Genomic DNA, 22,499 nt, shown 5'->3' on the forward strand with positions numbered 1-22,499 from the left:
CGGTAGTGTTACCAAAATCATACCGATGTGGTTTAACAGTCGGAGCGGTTATTGTAATTCTGGTAAACGGCGTACTGCGCCCGACGGCGCTGTATACGTTACATTTAACCTACGGAGTACTTATGTTTCAAATCATAACATATAGTATTGTGTATACCCATACAGAAGTTGTTTGATTTCTGTTGTCCGTTGGTTACATTAGAATAGAATGTCGTTATTGCAGTCAAAATATTCAACTCCGTGCAAGTGATTCTGTTGCATCTTGAGTGACGCTTAGCATCGAACAATTGTTATTAATGTTAATGCGTTATGTTACTAAGGATTAAAAAATATTATTTTTCTACTGGTTAATAATTACAATACGGAGTTTGGAGTCCTTATTTTCGTAACATACTGATCATTTGATCGAATCTTTGCTTTGTTGAGAGTAACTAACAATCTTGGAAAAATGTCTGGAATTTTTGGTATTTTTAACGACTCCCGGAGTAATAATTCAATATCTCTCAACAAAGGTAAGTAATATTTTAATTTTCTTTACCAAGCATATAATAACGTGAAAATTCGTTGTTTCAGAAAAAGAAAACTCTCAAATACACTTACTTTCAAAAGTCAAATCTGTTAATAATGACAGTCATGTACCCTTCAAAATTTTCTCTTCATCTAAAAACAAATCAAAAGGACTATCAATACGTTCTAAGTCCGATCTTAATATTTCTACATCTTCCTCAGGGAGTCTTGAAAAAAATAACTTGGTAAATTGTCTGAAAGTACAAGATAAATCATGTTTTGCTAAAAAGCAGAGCTCGCCATTGAAGATTTTAATGAAATCACCTAAGGTATTACTTAATGTCTGCAGCTTTTGATCAATTAAATAATAATTTATTATTAATATTGCTCTATTATTAAATAGAAGAAAGTTCAGCAAAGCTTGAATATAAAAAAGCTTTCTCCAAAAATATCAGCACCTATCATGCAAAATATGATCGATGATTTTAAATTTTCTAAACCTTATACTCCTAAGATGACTAAAAAGTCAACAAATATAAAACATCCTGAACCAGAATGTTTAGCTGGTGATTTTGATCCTAGAAAGTTCATAGGTAATTGAATTAAAATTAATATATCTATTTATAATTGGCTATTTTTAATTATGTAAAACTTGTAGATATGACAATGGAAAACAGCTTAGAAGATGATTTAAATTGGATGAGATCAACAAGAAAAAGTAATCAATCTATTGGATCTATTGATGATGAAGGATTTATTTCAGGTAAAATAAAAAATATTTAATATTGTAAAACTGAACAAATTTTTATGAATAATATTTTCATCTAGATTTGGACAATAATTCTTTTGAAGTAATGATGGATCAATCCTCATCAATGATGGTAATAGATGACATCGAACTACCTGATATTTCTGATATTGAAGATTAAGGTAATTTAAGAAAAGTTATAAGTGAAAATGATAAAGAAAAATTGTAAAAAAACCCAGAAAACCAGCTAATTTTTGTGATCAGGACTGATTTGTATTAAAAAAAAAAGATTATAATATTATCTTACAAGTACCTCTTTTACTAAAATAGTAAAAGGTTGTCATTCCGAAACATAAGCATTTTATGTATTAATCGTCATATGATAAATATTTAAGACTAAAGTACAAATAATTTTATTAATGCCGACACATTGAAAACTGTCAACATTATTATGATGCATGTACAATTGTTATTTATGCATCAATTGAATTTTGTTATTCTATAATATGTTAAACCCAATAAATTATGTGTACTTTTTTCTTAAATATTCAGCACATGTATAAAATAGATTAACAATGTAAATTTGTATTCAAATTATATAGTGATATTAGACTAATGTTTTACTATAAGACTGAATGAATAAATTTCTTTTTTAAAAGTAAAAAAAACTAAAGGATTTACATAATTTTGAAGAAATAGTATTTAAACAATGGTTATAATATCATTTGTTAAATGTATTATCGTAATTAACCTTTATTATAACAGCTTTTTATTAACCTTATGCAAACAATTGAGTTGAAACTTTCATAAAAATTTCAATAACTTAAAACGAAATAATGTAAATCGACTTCAAGCTCAATTCATTATTCTTAGTGAATCTTATATAAAAATGAGCGACGTAAAAATCACAACAACCATTGCCGGCTGTTCTAACTGTAGTAATTTTGATTATGCATGTTTCATTGCTGAAAATGTGAGTAAATTATTACCAAATTTTACAATCAAAATCGTATCAAAATCAGCATCTGAGTGGGAGGTAAGACTATAATCAAATAATATTATAAGCAGTTTTCAATATTGAAAACGTATTAAAAAATATTATAATGTCAGGAGTGGTTAACAAATCAATGTAAAACTTATGAATGGTCTCATGATGAATCGCCATTGATTTGGAGAGAAATAGGAATCAGAGATGAAAAACGCACATATATTGGTGGTATAATGGAATTCAGAATATTTATTAATAAATATTATGGGATAGATACTAACATTTCTAAAGAAGATAAAAGTGGATTGAACTGTGATTATGAATCAGTAAGAATATTATTATTTATCAATTTATGAATTCTTATCCTTCAATGATTATTTATATGAAAGGCAAAAAATTATGCTAAAGAAAGACAGAAAAATGCAAGAAGAAATATTCTGCACATTACTATTTCTGGTGCTGGGCGGTCAGTATGCCCTGATCTTGTGGCACAACTAGCAACAGAAAAAAACATAAGTCGAAATGGTATCACTATTCACCTCTATGATCCATCTGGACATTCTTTCAAACTTAATGATATTCTCAAAGATGCAAGAGCTCTCAGTGGAGTACTATGGGATATTTATGTTGCAGAAAGCTTATCAGATTGTCTAATGAATTGTGATATTTTGATAATTTTAGAACACATTATTAGGTGTTGCATAAATAATATTAATAGATAGAAATTATTATAACAGAATATTTAACATTTTTTAAAAATAATTTATAGAGAAGATACAGAAACTACTCAAAATTGGTTACAAAGAAATTACGATACTTTTAATGATGTAGCTAAAAATATAAATATTTATGCACCATCATATATGAAAGTGATATTTTGTTCTACGGGGCCAGCTTGTTTTGCTGCAAATTTATTGGCTAAAAAAGCAACAAAACTGAGTAAAAATAACATTGTAGCGATAGCTGCTCATTATGGTTTAGAAATGATGTACCAATTCATGAAATCAGTGGATATGAATATTGAAGGAATAAGTTCTCCGCCAGTCTGGGGATTTTTAGGTATTTAGTCTTCTCCATTGATTTTTATATTTTTCCGTTTAAAGAATGTCTCAAAATTGAAATACTGTTCTTTTTTCAGGAATAAATCATTTCATTGATATTGATCAAGTAATAAAAAATTGCACTGTCAATTTACCAAACAAAAGAGCTTTCAAAAATTCAAATTTCTTGTTACCATCAAAATTTAAATATCAAGAATTTAGACGACTATTTTATCTAAGTCACGATAAAGATCCACATAAACTTCTTGCTAAACGAAAGGTTTTATTTATATTTTTTAATTTTTGATTATAATTTACCTTCCCTATTTTATTGCATTTTTTACTGAGACACAGCAATTTCGGTTCATAGAAGTACAGCAAATGAGCTTTATTTCGGACGAGGATCGAAACTCATAAGTCCCCCTTATTAAGGCTTACGTTTATGATGGAGATAAAAACCACGAAAAAACATCCACGGAAACGATTGTGAATTATCTCAGTGAAAAATCAAAATTTTGGGAATTTTAAAAAATGCAATGAAAAGGGAAAGAAAAATCGCATGAAAATATGAAACAAATCAAAATACCGATTTTAAGCTTTAGATAAACTTTTCAAAATAATAATTATTGTCAAAGCACACTTATTATGACTCGACAAAATATATCGAACAGTAATAATAATTGTATAGTATAGAGATCATATCATCTTGAAAAATATATTTCTCGTTGTGTTTTTGCACATACTCTCGTGCATTATTTGTTCGACTAGTAATATTTATACATCGCAAAAAAAAACTTTCGCGTGAAACAAAGTATGAAAAGTTGTTTAATTTTTTTTGACAGGCAACCTGTTGGTACCAAGTCGGAAGAACCGAAGATTATCAAAAATGTAAAGCCATTTGTAATCTTTTGAAAATGTGGTATTCAGAAGATTACTCAAAAATCGGCGATGAAATTATATTTTTAGGCGTACCTTCGAATGGTAGTTAAATAAGAATTATTTTATTTTATTATATTTTATTTTATCTTGATTAAATAAAATTCATGTGGAATTTGATTTTAGGCAATTTTAATTTACCGACAAATATTTACTTTTCGCAACCTGTTCGTCTAAAAGTTTTGAAAGATCATTCAAGAATATGGACAAGTTGTTCTGATTACCCAGCACCAAGTGACCCTGTGATTATTCAAAATTTTGTGGAAACAGCAAAAATTATTTTAAAAAACATGAAACTCATCGATGACGAAGATATGTAAAGATATACTTTTTATGGAAATATTAATCGGAAAACCAAAAGTTAGAGAAATAGAATATGTTACGGGATCGGTAAAAAATATTAATAATTTTAATTTTGTAAATGATATTGTATTTTAAATTGTGGATAAAAAAATAAATAAAAAGCACATTTAAAGATCCAAATTGTCATAAAAGTCATTAATAATTAGAAAAAACTTCGAAAGATTGATGAAGAGATATTTTTTCAATACGACGAAATTAGTCTGCAAAAAAACTAAAACCATATAGGTTTATATAAAGTGTTTTGGTTCCCACTCCCCGGGCACTTGCCATGTGCGCGAGTCTAATTCCCACTAGCCGAGTGTTGTCGGCTTTTGGCTGTCAAAAACTTTTCACGCAATAATACATCAGTTACATTTTATAAAGACTTTAAGACTTATTTGAAGTATTGATACTGCACGTATCGGGCATTAAAAGTCCATACACGAACTAATTTTGTCTTAAATATCTGAGGAAGATTGAATTACATATAAGTTATTGTTGACAATTAAAATGGCAGAAAAAATGTCAAGTGAGAGTTTAGAAATGGACCCTGAACTTGCTAAACGTTTGTTAATTGAGGGAGGTACATTTGTTATCTTTAACGTACCAGATGAAACTGATTTTGGAATAGATTTGAAGTCTTGGAGCACTGGAGTTAATTTTAAAGGGATTAAAATGATTCCTAAAGGATTGCATTTTATTCATTACAGGTTAGTTTTATTTACTTATTTTTTTTAAACAAGTAATTTTTGTTTTATTCTATCGTAAAAAATTTATTAGTGCAACTGATAAATATGGAGGAACTGCACCAAAAGTCGGCTTTTTTTACATTTTTAAGCAATCAGAATTTTTGGTAAAGCGATGGGATAAAAAAGAAGAACGTGTTGATTCTGATGGTAAGTTGTCATGCATATCTGATAAAATGCACTAAACAACTCTAAAAATAAATATGTAAATAAATATTAATTTTATTTTAGTTGCTTCAGCAGAATCAATTAATAGACTTAAAGAAAATATTAAGGAATTAGACAGGTACTTGGGAGTTTATCCATATGATCTATGGAAGCCATGGTGCGATCTGACAGATAAAATAAATGAAAGGATCATTGAACGATGTCAACCTGCATGTGGGTAAGTTATTTTTCAAGAAAGGTCTTTTTTATCTCTCTTAATCGAATTGAATAATAATTATAAGAAATAGATTTGTATGTTCAGCTTTGGAATTAGTTAATACTAGTGATGCATGTAGACCTAAAGGAACAGATCCAAGTGATAAAACCCGAAAAAGTATAGGTGCCACTTTAGAAGATAAAGAAAAAAATTTACTTCCTGATCTCAAGCCTAAACCAGGTACTGAACTAAGGTTAACAGAGATACCAGAAAAGTTATACCCTGCTGATGCTACTCCATCAGAAATAACAAAGCATTCTTTGGATACCAGTTATGCTTTTAATACAATTTTAAATAAACTTGAAGAGTAATAATGTTTTCATAAATAACAATTAACTAAATAAGGTTATTCAATACTAATTTTATCCTACTTTTATACTCAATTTCAGCCCTATGGATATTATTGGAGAACTACAACTTGCATTTGTATCTTTCCTCGTTGGGCAAAGTTTAGAAGCATTTGAGCATTGGAAGAAATTAGTTTCTATTATTTGTGCAGTTGATACATTGATTCCTAACAAAAGAGCTATATATGTTGAATTTTTAAAAAATATTGAAAATCAATTAAACTATGTCCCTGAAGAAGTATTATGTGATATTGTTGCAAACAATAATTTTATTTACCATAATTTGCGAAAACTGTTTACTTCAATTGAATCCAACGAAGAGATTGATGATCGCTTGAAGTCCATGGCAGAAAGAATGAAAGAAAGGTTGACTGAAAAATTTTTATGGGACTTTGAAAACTTATGTGAAGATGAAGATGCACCGGTTGTTGTCGATTTGAATTAAGCTTGTATATACTAATTAAATTTTGTAAATAAAATGAAATTTTAGTTTTTGTCTCTCAATCTTCCTAAATTTTTTTCATGACTTACCTCAGAAATACTTGACAAGCTGAAATTATATTTCATTATCTTAATAACTAGATAGGCACAAGGACAAATAATAAATTGTCTTGCAGATGTACAGATTTTATTTTTTGTGGTTTAATCGGTACAAAAAGTGTTAACTACATTATCCTGGCAATAATACCTATAGCGGTAAAATTTAATTTTTAAATTAAATTAGTTTTTTCTAAACAATTATAAGCAATGGTTTTAACCCATTAAAGTGGCTAATTGGGTTGACTCAAAATTATTTGTGTACATCTGAAAAGGAAAATACATGCTTACTTTCAAATCAAATAATATAATGAATAAATATTTATATCTTATCATAGTTTCAGTAGACGAAAAACTTCTTCAGATTGTAATAAGAAGACCATCGTCAGATTCATCATAAAAATAAAAATTTAGTCATGTTAAAAGTGTTGAATAATTACCTAAAACTTTTTAAAGCTTTTCTTAGCGCTTGTTCCTTTGGTTACTTTTAATACATTAAACCTTACAGTTTTACTCAAAGGTCTGCATTCACCAATAGTAACAACATCTCCAATCTCAACATCTCTGAAAAAAATTTTTTCTCATCAATTTTCCAAACTAATATGTGATCAAATGTTATGTGTCACAGATGATCACAGATGATGATTATTAAATTTAAAAAAGATACTTGCCTAAAGCAGGGTGATAAATGTACACTCATATTACGATGTCTCTTTTCAAATCTATTATATTTGCGAATGTAATGCAAATAATCTCTTCGGACAACAATTGTGCGCTGCATTTTTTGCTTAATAACTACCCCAGTGAGGATACGTCCACGAATGGACACATCTCCAGTGAAGGGACATTTTTTGTCAATATATGTTCCTTCCAAAGCCTGAAACAGTGCATTATGTTCATTTTATTAGAATTTCAAACTACTTTCAATTATAAGCTCAGGTAAAGATTTTTTACCTCACGAGGAGTTTTGAATCCAAGTCCAACTTCACGAGTGTACCTCAATGATTTGCGGCCCTTAGAAGCTGATTTTTTCCTATTTAGGAAAATAGTGGGTTGTTTCAAGAAACTCTTAACGTTGGCCTAAATAAAAAATAATACATATTAGCAAATTTATCGTAACATTGTTACTGAACTTCACTTTCACTATTCTAAAGAACAACAAGTTTCATTGAATCAATGTAGCACTTTTGTTGAAGTAATTTAGAGAAAATGTTCAATATAAGGTACTTTTTATTAACAATAACAAATGAATGGCGACAACAAAGTCACATGTTTTATTCACGCCGGTCAAATAAAATGTTATAACAGTTAGTTAAATTTGTGTATTAATCCTTATGCAAAAAATGTAAACTTGAAGCCTTCTATTGTTTGCGCATTAATTATTGCAAATTTTTTATTAAAAAATTTATTATAAAATTTTTTATTAAAACAATTTGTATTAACCCGTACTTACTTGGTCGGCCATTTTCGCTGAATCTAATCACGATATTGCAAATTCGCAATCGCCACTACTGGTGGCGTCTGCTGGAAACAAAAGCACGTAGAACTGCAGACTGGCAGTCCAACTTTGCGTCGCGCTAAACTGGCAGAACGAGTTAAAATTTTGTCATCGAAAATTATAATTTTTTATCAACAATTTTTGAACGAGTTTTCGTAAAACATTCAATGTTTGTCATTTTCTTAAGGTTTCTCAACGTGGAAAAATGAACAAGGTTAAATCTACTGCAGTTTCTGATGATTGAAAACAACATGATCAACAAATGCATTAGGTAAAGTGTATTTTTATGTTTTTTCTTTTCTTTCAAGGTAAAAAAATGAATTTGCAGAAATGCTTTTGTCATAACTTCTTATTGGAATAAAAAAAATTTTCAGATAACATTCGTTAAAATATATATAAAAAATATTCAATATGAAAATTTAAGCAATATTCATGTACAAACTTCACCATATATTTTAAAAACAAGAACTCAATCAATTTTTGTGCTGTTCATAAAACTTTATCATGTAATTGGACAATTGTTTCACTTGGTCCAACGTCACTGCATTGTATAACGATACTCTGATGCCGCCAACCGAGCGATGTCCCTTGAGCTGCAGCATATTCAAAGCCGCTGCGCCGCTCACAAAGTCATTTTCTAATTTTTCATCGTTCTTTATTCTAAAGGGAATGTTCATGCGACTGCGGCAATTCTCCTTGATGGGACAACTGTAAAAGCCGTTCGATTTCTCAATAATGTCGTAAATCATTTGACTCTTTTGTCTCGCCAATTCTTCCATGCCCTCGACGCCGCCGTTCTTTAAGATCCACTCGAACACGAGGCCCACGAAATAAATCCTGCACAGATATAAATACGAACGATGAAATTTAAAAATATTCGTTGCTTGAAATTCAGTCGACGTGAAAACTCACTGGAAAACTGGGGGCGTGTTGTGAATGGAATTTCCCTCTGCTACAACGGCAAAATCGAGAATAGAGGGGCAAATCTTCATGGCAGTACCGATGAAATCTTTTCGTACGATGACGATCGTCACGCCCGATGGGCCGACATTTTTTTGTGCCCCAGCGAATATCAACCCAAACTATAAAGGTCGTAATTTTGATGAGTCGAGTTAATTTCAAATAATTTAATTGCATAATTGAAATTACCTTTGAAACGTCGATTGGCTTCGATACGAAATTCGATGACATATCCGCGACCAGAGGCACTCCATTTGTCTCAGGAATGTCATGAAACTCGATTCCTGAAAAATCGTCAACAATATTTAAATAAATAATACGAAAACTTTTAGCGAGTCGAGAAAGAAACGGAGTTTTTTCTTACCATGAATAGTTTCGTTATCGCAATAATATACATACGACGCATTTGGATCGAGATTCCAGTTTGATCTGTCAGGAATCTCTGTGTATTGGCTAGTTTTTGGTACGACGAGATTGACTTTACCGTATTTTGCTGCTTCTTTTGCCGCTTTCGATGACCAAGAACCTGGAAATAAGTTCCGTCAAAATTACCGCAAAACTCTGATAGTGGATCGATTAAAAATTCACACGAACCTGTGACTATGTAATCAGCAGTGCCAGTTGTCATCATATTGAGGGGCACGGCCGAGAAAAGGCCAGTGCCACCTCCTTGCATGAACAAGACTTTGTAATTATCGGGTATGTTTCTGACGAAAAAATAAATTTATCGTAAGATTTTTTTCAAGTATATCTCGCTTCGCGTGGATAAAGTGTATTATAATGTATAAACTTACAGTATTTGTGTGAGTCGTGCTTGTGCACTTTCGATGACTTTTTTGAAATCGCCCGACCGATGACTAATTTCCAGAATACTGACTTTAGCATTTTTGTAAGCCAATAGTTCTGCTTGAACCTCTTCCAAAACCTTCAAAAGATAATGTAAGCATGTAAAAAAGAAAGCTAAGATCAAAGTTTATTGAGACTTTGATAAACAGACGTTTGCATAGAAGTATGAAAAAAAAAATAATTTAGTCGCAAAGTATTAATAAAAATTATGGGTTTGAAAAAATAACACAAAAATCTAAATTAACGCGCGATACTGTATGTGCTAGAAAAACAAATACAAGGCTATATTTTAATTGTACATACAATAATTGCTGTATACAAACGGAGCAATTTTAATTTTATTCATCGAATTTATTTTAGTGCATGAAATAAGTGAATATTGAACAGTCTAAAAATTATGATTTAACTGCATATTGATGGGCGTCAGTGAATAACCGATGGTATTAATACATGAACAATATTTTGCAGGCTAATTATTCTCAAGATCAAACTCGCACTCGTTATTCACGTATGCAATAATTGTATTGCGTATGCACACATGTATTGCACAACTATTTAGACTGAAACACGCAAGGATAAGCGAGTGCGATTCCGACATTCGAGCCGATGTATCTAAATTCGACTCGATTAGAATTAGAGTCGACGACGCGATAAGATGTAGAAAATTTCGAACACAATAACATTACCTCCAGAGGCAGTTGTCCAGGTCCAGCGCCGAAATTGATGGCTCTCTCGTTCTTCTTGCCGTTCATGGTTTCGAGGTATACTTTACCGATCTTCTCGGGTTTCAAAAAAAGGTGCAGAAGCTATCGCTCTCGTCTCGAGACGTTCGGCGTTTGCGAGCCCAAACTCAAGCGGGCTCTCAAGAGAGCTCTCGGCGGCGCGTTGAGCGACGGGACTCGAGTGCGAGTACGAATGGCTTATCAGCAGCGACCGGTTCTTGCCCCAACGATCTTTTATCTACAACACATTGACGTATGTGTTTACTAGCCCGCACACACTTGTGAGCTGCGACTGTCGACGCGCGCGCGAGGCACATCGATCGTCTATCTACGCGTATGGCAAATATACGTATATACGTACACATGAACCGCGAGCTTGAATTGCTCAATGTTGTTGTGTGTAGCGATGTGTGTTTGTATCGGCGCAGAAAAAGATTATAAAAATCGTCGAGCAAACCCGCGGGGGCTACACAATATCGTCGCACGTTTTACGGTGACGATTTTCAGTTACAATCGTACCGCGCGAGCGGGGAATGACACATCAAAAAAATATATAAGCAGTATAAGCTATTAACTCATTAAATAAATATTTATATGCGTGTTACGTTGCTGCCTGCTATTTCATGAAAAATCTATACGCAACGCCACCGTCGCCGTTTGATTGAAAATTACACTCGCAAATGCGATCCCGCACATATATACATATTTGTAATATACCACGTGGGACTCGCACAGCGATCTAACTTTCATTCGAGCCTATATTATAATGTAGATACGAGGTAAAAGAATTTCAATATCGATTCGATAATTTGTCGTAAAACTGATGTAATGAATTCAAGCAAATGAACAACGAAGACTTCGTAAAAAACGTGGCTCTCGTATAATAATATAATAATACGTTTTACGTCTGCATTACATACACTGTAATCGAAGGTGGGTTTATCTTTGATTGCATAATTTTCGATAAACAAATTAGTTATTTTCTAGCTCGTCGTTAAACAAGACGTGCCGATCTCGCGTTTATTTTTTGCAGCCTGTTATCGCACACCCCCCACTAAGTTTAATCTTTGGAGTACAAGTGTGTGTAGGGTTGTTCAATAGGTGTCACTCAAGCTAGAAAGAATTCATTAAAAGTTACTCTTGAATTGTCAAACAAATGTGCATTTTTATGAAACCAATATTCATTACAAGTAATTTTTTTATTCTTTTCGATAAATTATACTGAATATTCAAAGATTTAAATTATTGAACCAAGAGGCTATATATTTTTATAGCGATGACATTATGTTGTATCATCAGCAAATCTGTGCTTGACAAGCACGACAGCCTGCGCGACCGACACTTTCACGGATGCTTAGCGCTAGTCAATTACAAATTCTCACAGTGTTATGATTACAATTTAATTATGTCTTACATATTCATCTGGTGTATTTCTATCTACAAGTAATAAATAAATACGATCAAAAGAACAGGTAAAAAGTTTTTTCTATTACAAATTATTTATAAATTATTACGGCGTTGTGAACAAATTTATATTCAAGGTTTCAACTTTTTTATACATCAAAATGTCCAATTCAAAAGAACAGTTATCCATGATCTTAAATGACTTTGAAACGCTCACTCAAGCGTTGCTTTTGAGTTATTTTGCTCCCAAAAATCAAAGGATTAATGAAGATATTAAGCTTAGTTGTACTCAAATTATTGATTTGTTCATAATTAAACAAAAAGAATTACAAAGACTCTTGATTGAAATTAAAGAGAAGGTAATAATTCAAAAAGAGATAGAAACATTGAAGAAAGCAGTAAGCTCTAAAGACCAAGTAATAATAAGCCTGTGGTCAGAATTGAAAAAGGCCGAGGAAATTTTAAGAGAAACCATGCGTAAAGCTGCAGAAAAACTTCAAGCTATGAGGGAGGCCAAAACTAAACCCGTTGATTCAAACGATTTGATAAAATACGCTGCAAAACTAAGCACCTATGACAATGCTATAACATCACCTTTGGATTGGCAACCGAGTGATCCAAGACGTCCTTATCCAACAGAAACGGAGATGAAATCAAGCTTATTTTACGAAGATACTAACAAGTCTAATCCCAAGGACACTAAAAAGTTTACAGGGTACACAGTATTAACGCCAAGTAGTCGTATACCCAGTGGGTATTACCCATGTTATCATTTCAGACCACGTCATTCTGATTAATTTTTTAATGATGATGTATCCCCATAAATATCAAAGCATTACTAGATTGAAATTGCCTTCTCTCGACACGACTTCGAATTGGAGTTGAAATTTCCCGCTCTAGCAGGAGTCAAATGTATCTTATAACCTAAATAATCTTGAGATATGCCAAAGCAGCTGAGGCCTGAGCGCCGAGTAGTTGATTGTTTACTCACAAAAGTGAACTGAATTTCAAAGCAGTTTTGTATTTAGTTTATTTTCAAAAAATGGAAGAAGATTCAAGTAATTTGCCACACAAAAAAATTACATTGCTTTTCATGGACGAAGTCTACAAATTAGATAAAGAAAAATTAATGTCTGAGTGCGAATATTTCAGGACAATGTTTAATCAAGCGTTTAGTGATTCCAAAGACGATATTATCAAAATCAAATTTGCTTTTCGACCAGACTCTTTTAAGGTAATAAAATTTAATTCAATTCTCCTATCGAACTTTCATTTCAGTAGAGACCCGATTAGTTTGGTAATTGTACGTACATTAAAAATCCTGACAAAGTGATCGAAATTATAATGCTTTTCATAACATATTTGGTTAATTCTCATCAATATGTAAAAAAGTACTGCTCGTAGTCATATTATGAATTTTTTTCGTTTCAATAATTAATTATTTGTTAAATCTTTATTCCAAAATATTTGTTATCTTTGAAAGGTTAATTTTAAATATTTAAATTAACACAAGAATGATTTTAAATTCAAATCTTATTGTACGTTATACATTTAATTATGTACTTGTTCAACTAGAAGAAAATGAGTATTATATTATTTTTAACAAAAAATTAACAACTACTAATCAAAAAGAAGTTGATTAAATTAGTTTATAAAAAAATTACGAGATTTCATTTACTTCCACTTGTGTGGAGCATATTTTAATTATTGATTTTTTCCCTCAGGACTTTTGCACTTGGATGGAAAAAGATTCACCCCCGGCCGACCTCGAGATTCCACGAATACCCGGAAAAAGTTGCTTGGAGCATCTCGAGTACAGCGAGGACTACGATCACTTCGATCGACTTCGAAACCTTCTGGAAATCAGTCTCGTGTATCACGCCAATAATTTGATTCGCGATCTCACCTCCATCGTCGCTCAACACTGGCTCAACAGTTGCTCGAAGAATCAGCGCTATTTCTTTGACATTTGGATCTCGTCGTTGGAGCTGCGCTTTCCCGAATTAGCCGATCTTGCCAAATTTCTCTGTTGCCAGAATCTGCGATCGCTCGATCAAAGCCTGTTTTCGAGAAAAGAATTGACTCACGAACGTTTCGTATCCCTCATGGGTAGCGTTCACCATACAGCCTCGAAAGAATATCTTTCGAACGTAATCGATGCTCGATTGTCCGTGGAAGCCGACGATTTGAAGCGCAAAGATCTCAACGATTTATTAAATAGAATTAAACTTGCCAAACGTGAGTCATGGACGATGAATTGTTTTTTCGTTGACACGACTAAAAAAGAAGGATCTGATTTTGTTATCTCGCGCGATATTTTCAGTTTAAGGCCAAAGAAATGTGTTGTGAACCCGCACAACAAATTCGAAAGATTGATAAATGTTTGGAAAACGATGTGTGGAGATAACAAAGATCTTGTGGGCGCAGGAATTATAGGCAAAGGTGAGCATTACTATATAATCTACATTGAATTGAATTATATCGTAACACAAAAATTAACGTTACAGGTAGCAACATTTTCAGGGTCGGTGGCGAGATACGAATCGGCTCCAACAAGTTTCTATTGAACGTCGGCCGCTACTGCCTGATAACCAAGCGCTGGTACTACTTGACGAGGCTTCGAACTCCTCGCCGACACATGGGTCTCGCGATCAGCAACGATAAACTGATCGTCATTGGCGGCGTCGGACGTTACCGAATGAAGCAGTCCTCGATAGAGATGCTCGACATGACGGAGAACACGTGGACGCGCGGGCCCGAACTACCCGAAACCTTCACCGACATACCGGCCTGCTGCGTCGTTCGGGGCATGGTCGTCATTCACATTTCGCGACTCTACATTTTTAACCCTCTCAAAAACTCGTGGATCGGTATACAGAGCAATCTCCATCCTAATTTACTGCTTGGAGTTCGTACTTTTGGAGTTCACGGAGATACGGTTTACTTTGGTAAGAGATTTGTATCTTTACTTTATTGTCGAGATGTTTGCATAAAAATGGCAAATGACGGATGTTTTTTGTGCAGTTACCAGCGAATTCGAGCAAATTTTGGCTTTCAAAATTCAGTGGGTTCGAGACGCTTGCGAGCACGACGATGGAGACTGCGAATGCGACATCGTTGGCGCAATAATATCTCAAACGCAAGTAAGCCAAAACCAAGATCTTGGGATACTTCTGAACATGACCATCGCCAATGAAATTCAAAGTGTGGCCTTTTGCAACGAAGTCGATGATCTCTTTAATTTGGTGTCCACGACGGATAGTTTTCAAAAGACGAGTGTCGAGTACAGTCGAATCGACGAAAGTAAAAAATTGGTTGAAAAATTTGCACTCAAAGATTTTCCATCGTTTGTTTTTATTGGAAATGGTTTTCAAGTTATTGATCCAGATTATATTAATTTGAATCACATGGAAGTACCTTTGAATGATTAATATTGTTCACTCGTATTTCTAAGTATTAGTATCAAATGATGAAGTTATCATAACATTTGTGGTAAAATATTTGACCTAATACATGTTATTGCTGTTATTTTCATCGCAAAAACTCAAAGTACTGCGAGATGTTAGAAATAAATTAACATCGACTATTGAGCTGTATCAGCTCACGAAAAAATTATACATTATAAGGAATCATTAGCTAAATTGAACAAGTGTAAAAAATGTATTTTAAATAACTTTTTACGAATAAAATATGCATCGAACATATAAAATCTGTGAACCAAAATACCATTACTAGTGTAAACTACTTAAAAAAGTTTCGCGCTAAATAACATTGCTCAAACATATCCTCGACTATTCGTCCGATAATGGTACACAAGCATGTTTGAGTGACTCAGTCCGATGGTTCATGCCAGCGTTCAAGCACATGTCGGGGCACTCGTTGCCCTGGCAAGGATCAGCGATCGTCGTTTCGTTTATTCCTTCGATATGAACGTATCTCATCGCACTGACGATGATTCTGTCGTAGATGACGCGAAAACTGCTAGGATCGGCTTGGCCACTTCGCTCGTCGATCGTCAACGCGATAATACGGTGGAGCGTGTCGTCGTACACGAACATCTCCGATCCGTGCACGGCCAAACTGGCTGGACCGAGGAAGTAGGGCGAAGTCGAATGCTGCTTGGACACCACCACGTTGACGTCGCCGCCAGCGCGCTTATCCGTGTCCACGACGAAGGGCAGTCGGGCGTTCGGGCCGTTCGCCAGGACGACTATCATGTCGCTGCCGTCGTACCTGGAGCTCTTTATGCTGTGGTAATTTTTTTCCGACCAATACAAGCGCTTCGCAACTCGGTCGACGTTCACCGATTTGATGTTGTAACGCTTGTGCTCGACGATTGATTTTACCGATTTACCGTCCATGTTCATTCGAAGGATCTGCACAGACGAGATGTCGATGGAAAAAATACGCTATCTATTATTCGTGAATCGATCGTTGAAAGACGCGTACGTACCCTCGTACCATCGGCTATGAAAACTAATCCAGCAGTTGGATCGAGGGCGATGTCCATAGGCTTGTTCATTTTCCCCTCATAAATAGTCGCGTGTTTGGAGCTGTTTTTCAAATCGAACACGTGAACTTTGAAGGCTTTCGAGTCGAGCAAGTACAGATTATCGCCGACATAATCGACCGCCAAAGCTTGGCATCTCCAGGATCTTGGATCGAGCTCGATCAGCGTGTCGATCGTGAAACTCGTGGTCCACAGGGGACGCGACAAAATTCGCCCCGTGCCCAAATCCGTCCAGTAGATCGAGCCAAGTCGAAGGTGATAGTCCAAGCCGCCGATGCGGCTGAAGCGCTCGAGAACGCGACGATCGTACCGATCCTTGGTCCGAGTCAGGCGGCTGATGGCGTTCGGTTCGATTAGCAGCAAGTGTGGCTGAATCTTCAGTGAACCTGAAATTATTTTAATCATGAAAATTCAACCGTTACAAGAGGTAAGAATGCAATTTAGGTATAGTTTAACTCACGCCCGAAGGTGACAGATGACGACGCTATCAAAAAAATGACCTGTGATAGTATGGCAACGATTCTATGTAAATTTTTCATTGCTTTAGAACATATTTAAACACTCGTACATAAAAATTGGTGCAACTAAATTGAGCTTTGTAACAGAAAATGACGAAGTAATGTAGTTACATTCATTAAACGTTCATAAACATTAAAATTTTTTACTGCTCACACGATCGCATGCGGCACGTATTAAGATCGAGGAACAGCAACATTTTGTCCCATATAACATTTGTGGACGTGATTCATAACTCTTTTTTTCTTTTTTTTTTAATTTACAAAAAATACCACGTTGGTAATAGTTTTAAAATTTTTAGTTAAATGGTATAATGGTGGATTAAATGAAGTGCTGTTCATACGCAAATTTTCATGGGCCACTCACACAATTCGAAAATCATTAATGTAAGATTTTGGATTAATAAAAGTACGAGGAAGTGGATAAAAGAATTATGAGGGATTTTACTCATTTTGAAGAAATAACATTTTTTGGTTTTTTCTTCAAAATAGGTTTTATCAAAAATACAGTAGTAAACTATAAACGCTCGCCCCAAACAATCTCTGAACAAGCCGTAAAAAAACTCTGGGCTGATTTTTGCATAAAATGAACAGGAAGTAGTAATTATAGTATAATATACGAAATCTGATTCAAAAATAAAACACTACAATAACAATGAACAAAAGTGTAACGATAATTGATATCAGATGAGACTCGCTCATTTCGTCACAACTTTTATTGAAATTTTAGGAAAACATACATGTATCTGTACATAATTACAATTGTTAATAATAATTCCTTCCCACAATCATGGTTTGCGAAATCTTCGCAACCCTAGTGTATTTTCCTTTGGTGTCTGACCAATACCCCTTTTTGCCCAAATTTCTTCTTGCAATTGTAGCGTACATAATATTCGCGATCCTAGTGCATTTTCCTTTGGTGTCTAATCATTTCCATTTTTGATCCAAATTTTCGCTCGCACTTGTCGCATGCGTAATCTCTGCGACCTTCGTGTACTGTTTTTTGGCACCTGTCGCAAGCGTAATTTTTTTGTTTATTATGAACTGCGTCTCGATGTGTTATCATGCTTTATTCTAGCATAAATGACTCCTGACAAATATCAGAAATGTATTTTTTGTTATATTCACTCGAATTATCTATTGAGACAATTTCCTCGGATTTTTGATCCATTTTGGTGCCTTATTACGATGGGCCCTTACATTTAGTTTTACAGGAATTGAATGAATGAATATGTATATTTTGATATTACGGGTTTCATCGGAAAAGATAACATTCAAACTAATTTGTTTTTGCTATTAACTTTAATAGTGTGTCGAAGTACTATGTCAAAATAGTGTATGATCATAATGTTTACAATTTAACTACCGATTTGTGTGTTTGTACAATGTCCTTACAATATTTGAACCAGATTAAAAATCTAACTTGACGGAGCTCTTGTGAACTTTTTTTGATCAACTAATTACTTCAAAAAACAAATCGATGTTTCAGCATTTAAAAAATAAACAACGTATATCTCTGTCAAACGTCGTAATTATTTTTTATTTCCAAACGTTTTCAACTTTGTAGGGATAAGGAAAATATTTGATTTTTCTTATGGCTTGATCTCGATCAAAATTAACTGACTGAGTACAAGCGCGGACTTTCGATTATAATCTGTAGATACGGCACACAGTGTGGCACACGAAATTAAAACAAACACTCCCGCCAACGTTTCGAATAATTTTACCATAGTTGGAAAATCGAAATTTTTTTATCGAGTAATTAAAGAAGTTAACCAGCTTCATACCTATTTACTCACCTGACTTGAATGTTTTATTTTGAAGCAATTTCTTTTCAGCGAAGACAAATGAGGATATTTAAGAATGAGGCTTGCGCCACGAAGCCATCAGAAATTGTTTATTTGGTTTAATAACTTGTTCACAATTAATCATACTATATGTAATAATTTTATTTGAGAGAGAAAGAGACTATAAAGTGCAAGTTTATTATCCTTATATTTTATTGGTGAAATCGTAGCAGATTAGACGATGAAATAGTAAATCAAAATACTGATAAGAGTACTTGATTATTTACACATTTATTGAGTTGATCAATGAAATTGACTGCAGCGTATAGTGAGTTAGTTTATAACACATTTTATTGATATTAAAAATTTACAGAATTACATGAGAATTTGAGAAAAGTTATAAGTATTATTTACAATTTTTTNTCCGTGTGCGCACTCACACCAGTGCGCGCTGCGGCGTACGTGTATAGTCGCACACTAACGTTCACGGCTCTGTCCGTGTGCGCACTCACACCAGTGCGCGCTTCGGTGTACGTGTGCAGTCGCATACTAGCGTTCACGGCTCTGTCCGTGTGCGCACTCACACCAGTGCGCGCTGCGGTGTACGTGTGCGGCCGTACACTAGCATGCCCGTTCGGGACTTGGTTTTGCACCGGGCTGGTTTGCCGCCCCGGTGTTTTATCTACTCGTGGCCGTAGGGATGCTATGACCCTTGTGACTGGGTCATTACACCTCCCTCGCCTTTAACAAATCACGAGCTCCTGATCGTGGCGTGTTTTTTTTTTTCTTAATCTACTTTGTTGTATACATTTTTTTTTCTTTTAAATAATAGTCAGATTATGCTACGAGGATTCTTTATTTAGGCGTCGTTGATTACAATTTTCTTACTATCTAACGGGGTCGTGGGAGTGTTTTCGCTTATTACAATATTATTATTGTCATTCCGTTTAAAAGAACATCGAGAAAATTTTACTTAGTTTCTTACGTACAAAGATCAAAAGAGTTTTTTTTTTTTGTTTAACATTATTTTTTAAAACATTGAAAGCTTTTTTTTTTTGCTTATCATTTACATCATTTTGTAGATCATTGAAAAAATTTTGCTTATTACTAACCTTATTTTTATAAAAGGAAACACTTTTGCTTAAGGCACTTAACATTATTAGAAAAGAGAGGTCGGATTATAATATTATGATTTACATTGTAGCCGGATTCTCATGCTCATTCTGATATTGCGATTATTATTACAAAAAAAATTTACTTGTTTAACACTTGACTCGCCTTTATTCATCCTTTTAGCCCGCGCTCATTCGAACAGGTTGAAGAGCAAATTGCCGTCTTCGTAGCGGGGCCGACCGCAGTGGTAACACGTGGGTGGGCCATTTGCCCAGCCCCTCACGTGGCAGCGCTGGAATCGGTGGAGGGTGCCGATGAAGTGTCCGGCGAGGAAGAACCCCACTTCGTTCCCTCTCATTATGAGTTGGAATTGAAAAGGGCCGGCGTCGATGTAAATATGTCGGTTTTCGACTAACTGCGCCATCCAGTCTGCCATTGGGTCCGGTGAATGTATTGGTGCCTGTATGTTCTCGGCACCGGCTCCATCCTCCGGGGCTTCGGCTGGCGGTGGTGCTCCGTTGGAAGACATGACGGTATCTTTGATTTCTACTAATCAAATGAGTTCGCCGAGTCTTAACGCCTAGTCTCGTTAGCGGCGTGCAGCTGTTTGGCGGCTCACTGATTTTTGAATGTCCGCTCTATTTCGTATACAACTGTGCGCGAGTGTTTCCTTCGCATTCTTTATGTATCCTTATGCGTACGTGTGAGTATTCTATGCGCTTATAAATAGGAGAAGAGCGCGTCTCTTCTTTACAGAGTATCGTACAAATTAAATTTATTATGCATTTGTGCGCTACCGTACATACTTCCCTTCCCATGCCTTCGATGGACCCTCGGATTTTTTTTCTTAATCCTATCATCCGCGCTTCGAGCTGCTCTCATTTGTCAGTCTAGAAGCGCGAATTGTCTCTGTGAAATGTTTTTTGAGTGACGTTTTATGTATTTTTTTTTTGGATCTACGTACTGCTCCTTTCCCGTCGACCTAGCCGTGGTACGTGCTTACGCGCTGTTTTTCGTTTCCGATTCGTCTAGCGTTCGTCTGTCATGTTGTTAGTTATTTCGCTTTTTATTACCTTCCCTTCCCTGTAAGTCGCGATCTTCAGTATCTTCCCTCACATCAATTGTACATCTGAAATTTTGGCTTTGACTCGGAATTGAACCGAAAACCTTTACTTATGACAGTAAGGTCGTACCTATTCGCTACCAATTTTCATTTGTTCAAAAATTAATTTAATAAAATGCAAGATTTTAGGCTACTTTTTTTTTTCATTTTCTTATTATCCACTTTGTTTATTCGTTATCGTTCTACATATCCATCGAATAGTTCATTTATTTCTTTGCTTTTATTAATGATTATATGCTGTTAGCGTTTTAACTAGTTATGGGTTATTCTCTTTCCACATTTTGATTTTACTCCAACTGAAGCGGTAGATTAAAGTAACCAACTAAGACTTGATGGTAAAGGTATAACATTGAGGGGGATATCTTATCATTCATTTTATTCTTTTATTAATTTTTATTATCATTTTTTTTTTTTTCTAAAACGCGTAAGAATTTGTGAGATGTTTGTACTTAAAGGTTTATCATCTTTGTGTAAATGACATGCTCAGCATCATGCACCGTCGTAAATTTTACCGCTTTTAAGTAAGATGCGTTTAATTCGTTAATCATAGTTCATTCAACTGAGGCACTTTGAATAATTGAGTTTCACAATTTTCCATAATCTATCATAATCTTTCTCTTCCACGTGGCGCACCTTCCGTTGGCGCCAATACTTTCATTATAATAAATTCCTCATCGTTAACCACAAATTCTGTACTTCCAATTTCATTTTTCCGCTAACGAATTGGACGCTTGCACTTGTTTAACTTAGGTGCATCTACTTGCTGTGCATTTCTGCCTCTTCCAAATTCCTACAATCATTATTTTTTGTTAAATTTTGAACTTTGACTTCCATCCTCGGCTACAAAAGAAAATATTTTCTTTCTGTAATTTGTTTATATATCCTTTTATTTTTAGTCTATTTGTTTTATGTTAAACTTTAATGCACGACTTTTGTAGTCCGCTCGCGTAATTTATTTTAGAATTGATTTAAGTTAGTTATTTTTCGCTTCAACATGGGATTTCCTTAATCTATTTGCATGTACCAATTTATGTCTATTCTTAATTTCAATTTTAACATTGTTAGTATTATTATTTACTTCTAGTACTAAGTATGGCCCCGTGTATTGGTCCCCAAGCTTGTGTTGTTTACCGCCTTTCAGCAAGTATACATAGTCACCCGGCTTGAATGACTCCGCGTTTGCTTTTTTATCGTAATAGAACTTATTCCTTAATTTCGCGTCAATTAATTTCTCCCTGGCTATGGCCTTTATTTCTGACAGAGTTCTACATAATTTCCTGACGTAGTCGGTATACGTTACTATCTTCCCCGACTTTTCGATCGCTTCCGCTGTTGGGAGTGTTGGCAGTTTGCCGAATTCTAGTTGGAAAGGCTGAAACTGATGTGCCTCGTGCACCGATGTATTG

General features: G+C 34.4%; 8 protein-coding genes across 9 annotated transcripts; 5 read left to right on the forward strand and 3 right to left on the reverse strand.

The window, feature by feature from the left end:
• The first annotated feature begins 157 nt into the window (after positions 1–157).
• Positions 158–1,908, forward strand: LOC106649234. Its single transcript, XM_014366537.2, has 5 exons — positions 158–512; positions 574–836; positions 911–1,100; positions 1,166–1,270; positions 1,336–1,908. Exons 1-5 carry the CDS (start codon positions 449–451, stop codon positions 1,434–1,436), a joined length of 723 nt encoding a protein of 240 aa, XP_014222023.1. The 5' UTR covers positions 158–448; the 3' UTR covers positions 1,437–1,908.
• Positions 1,909–2,144: 236 nt separating this feature from the next.
• LOC106649036 (putative malate dehydrogenase 1B) lies at positions 2,145–4,539 on the forward strand. The gene is made up of 7 exons (XM_014366304.1): positions 2,145–2,291; positions 2,366–2,569; positions 2,633–2,937; positions 3,013–3,302; positions 3,382–3,563; positions 4,126–4,264; positions 4,346–4,539. Exons 1-7 carry the CDS (start codon positions 2,145–2,147, stop codon positions 4,537–4,539), a joined length of 1,461 nt encoding a protein of 486 aa, XP_014221790.1.
• Positions 4,540–4,890: 351 nt separating this feature from the next.
• Positions 4,891–6,582, forward strand: LOC106649217 (protein AAR2 homolog). The gene is made up of 5 exons (XM_014366512.2): positions 4,891–5,271; positions 5,342–5,457; positions 5,539–5,692; positions 5,763–6,038; positions 6,121–6,582. Exons 1-5 carry the CDS (start codon positions 5,072–5,074, stop codon positions 6,521–6,523), a joined length of 1,149 nt encoding a protein of 382 aa, XP_014221998.1. The 5' UTR covers positions 4,891–5,071; the 3' UTR covers positions 6,524–6,582.
• A 102-nt stretch (positions 6,583–6,684) lies between these two features.
• On the reverse strand, positions 6,685–8,178 carry LOC106649170 (40S ribosomal protein S11-like). The gene is made up of 5 exons (XM_014366450.2): positions 8,069–8,178; positions 7,570–7,695; positions 7,287–7,492; positions 7,056–7,179; positions 6,685–6,882 (listed from the first exon to the last, which is right to left on the reverse strand). Exons 1-4 carry the CDS (start codon positions 8,078–8,080, stop codon positions 7,056–7,058), a joined length of 468 nt encoding a protein of 155 aa, XP_014221936.1. The 5' UTR covers positions 8,081–8,178; the 3' UTR covers positions 6,685–6,882.
• Positions 8,179–8,444: 266 nt separating this feature from the next.
• On the reverse strand, positions 8,445–10,671 carry LOC106649169 (probable phosphoserine aminotransferase). Its single transcript, XM_014366449.1, has 7 exons — positions 10,606–10,671; positions 9,868–9,998; positions 9,668–9,780; positions 9,438–9,599; positions 9,263–9,357; positions 9,026–9,195; positions 8,445–8,950 (listed from the first exon to the last, which is right to left on the reverse strand). Exons 1-7 carry the CDS (start codon positions 10,669–10,671, stop codon positions 8,587–8,589), a joined length of 1,101 nt encoding a protein of 366 aa, XP_014221935.1. The 3' UTR covers positions 8,445–8,586.
• A 1,312-nt stretch (positions 10,672–11,983) lies between these two features.
• LOC106649195 lies at positions 11,984–15,740 on the forward strand. Of its 2 annotated transcripts, none has more exons than XM_014366482.2 (5): positions 11,984–12,113; positions 12,183–13,279; positions 13,770–14,487; positions 14,553–14,993; positions 15,070–15,740. In XM_014366482.2, exons 2-5 carry the CDS (start codon positions 13,088–13,090, stop codon positions 15,474–15,476), a joined length of 1,758 nt encoding a protein of 585 aa, XP_014221968.1. In that variant the 5' UTR covers positions 11,984–12,113; positions 12,183–13,087; the 3' UTR covers positions 15,477–15,740. The 2 variants fall into 2 exon arrangements, with proteins under 2 accessions (XP_014221968.1, XP_014221969.1); XM_014366483.2 differs by having other exon boundaries at positions 12,223–13,279.
• LOC106649037 (mediator of RNA polymerase II transcription subunit 4-like) lies at positions 12,207–12,842 on the forward strand. The gene has a single exon (XM_023463515.1). It carries the CDS (start codon positions 12,207–12,209, stop codon positions 12,840–12,842), a length of 636 nt encoding a protein of 211 aa, XP_023319283.1.
• A 69-nt stretch (positions 15,741–15,809) lies between the features above and the next one.
• LOC111694630 (low-density lipoprotein receptor-related protein 8-like) lies at positions 15,810–17,094 on the reverse strand. The gene is made up of 3 exons (XM_023463516.1): positions 17,016–17,094; positions 16,499–16,941; positions 15,810–16,421 (listed from the first exon to the last, which is right to left on the reverse strand). The coding sequence occupies exons 1-3, from the start codon at positions 17,092–17,094 to the stop codon at positions 15,837–15,839; spliced, it is 1,107 nt and encodes a 368-aa protein (XP_023319284.1). The 3' UTR covers positions 15,810–15,836.
• Positions 17,095–22,499: the final 5,405 nt, after the last annotated feature.

This window comes from Trichogramma pretiosum, unplaced genomic scaffold (genome assembly GCF_000599845.2).
Source record: "Trichogramma pretiosum strain Unisexual culture from Peru unplaced genomic scaffold, Tpre_2.0 scaffold110, whole genome shotgun sequence".
Classification (NCBI taxonomy): Eukaryota; Metazoa; Arthropoda; class Insecta; order Hymenoptera; family Trichogrammatidae; genus Trichogramma; species Trichogramma pretiosum.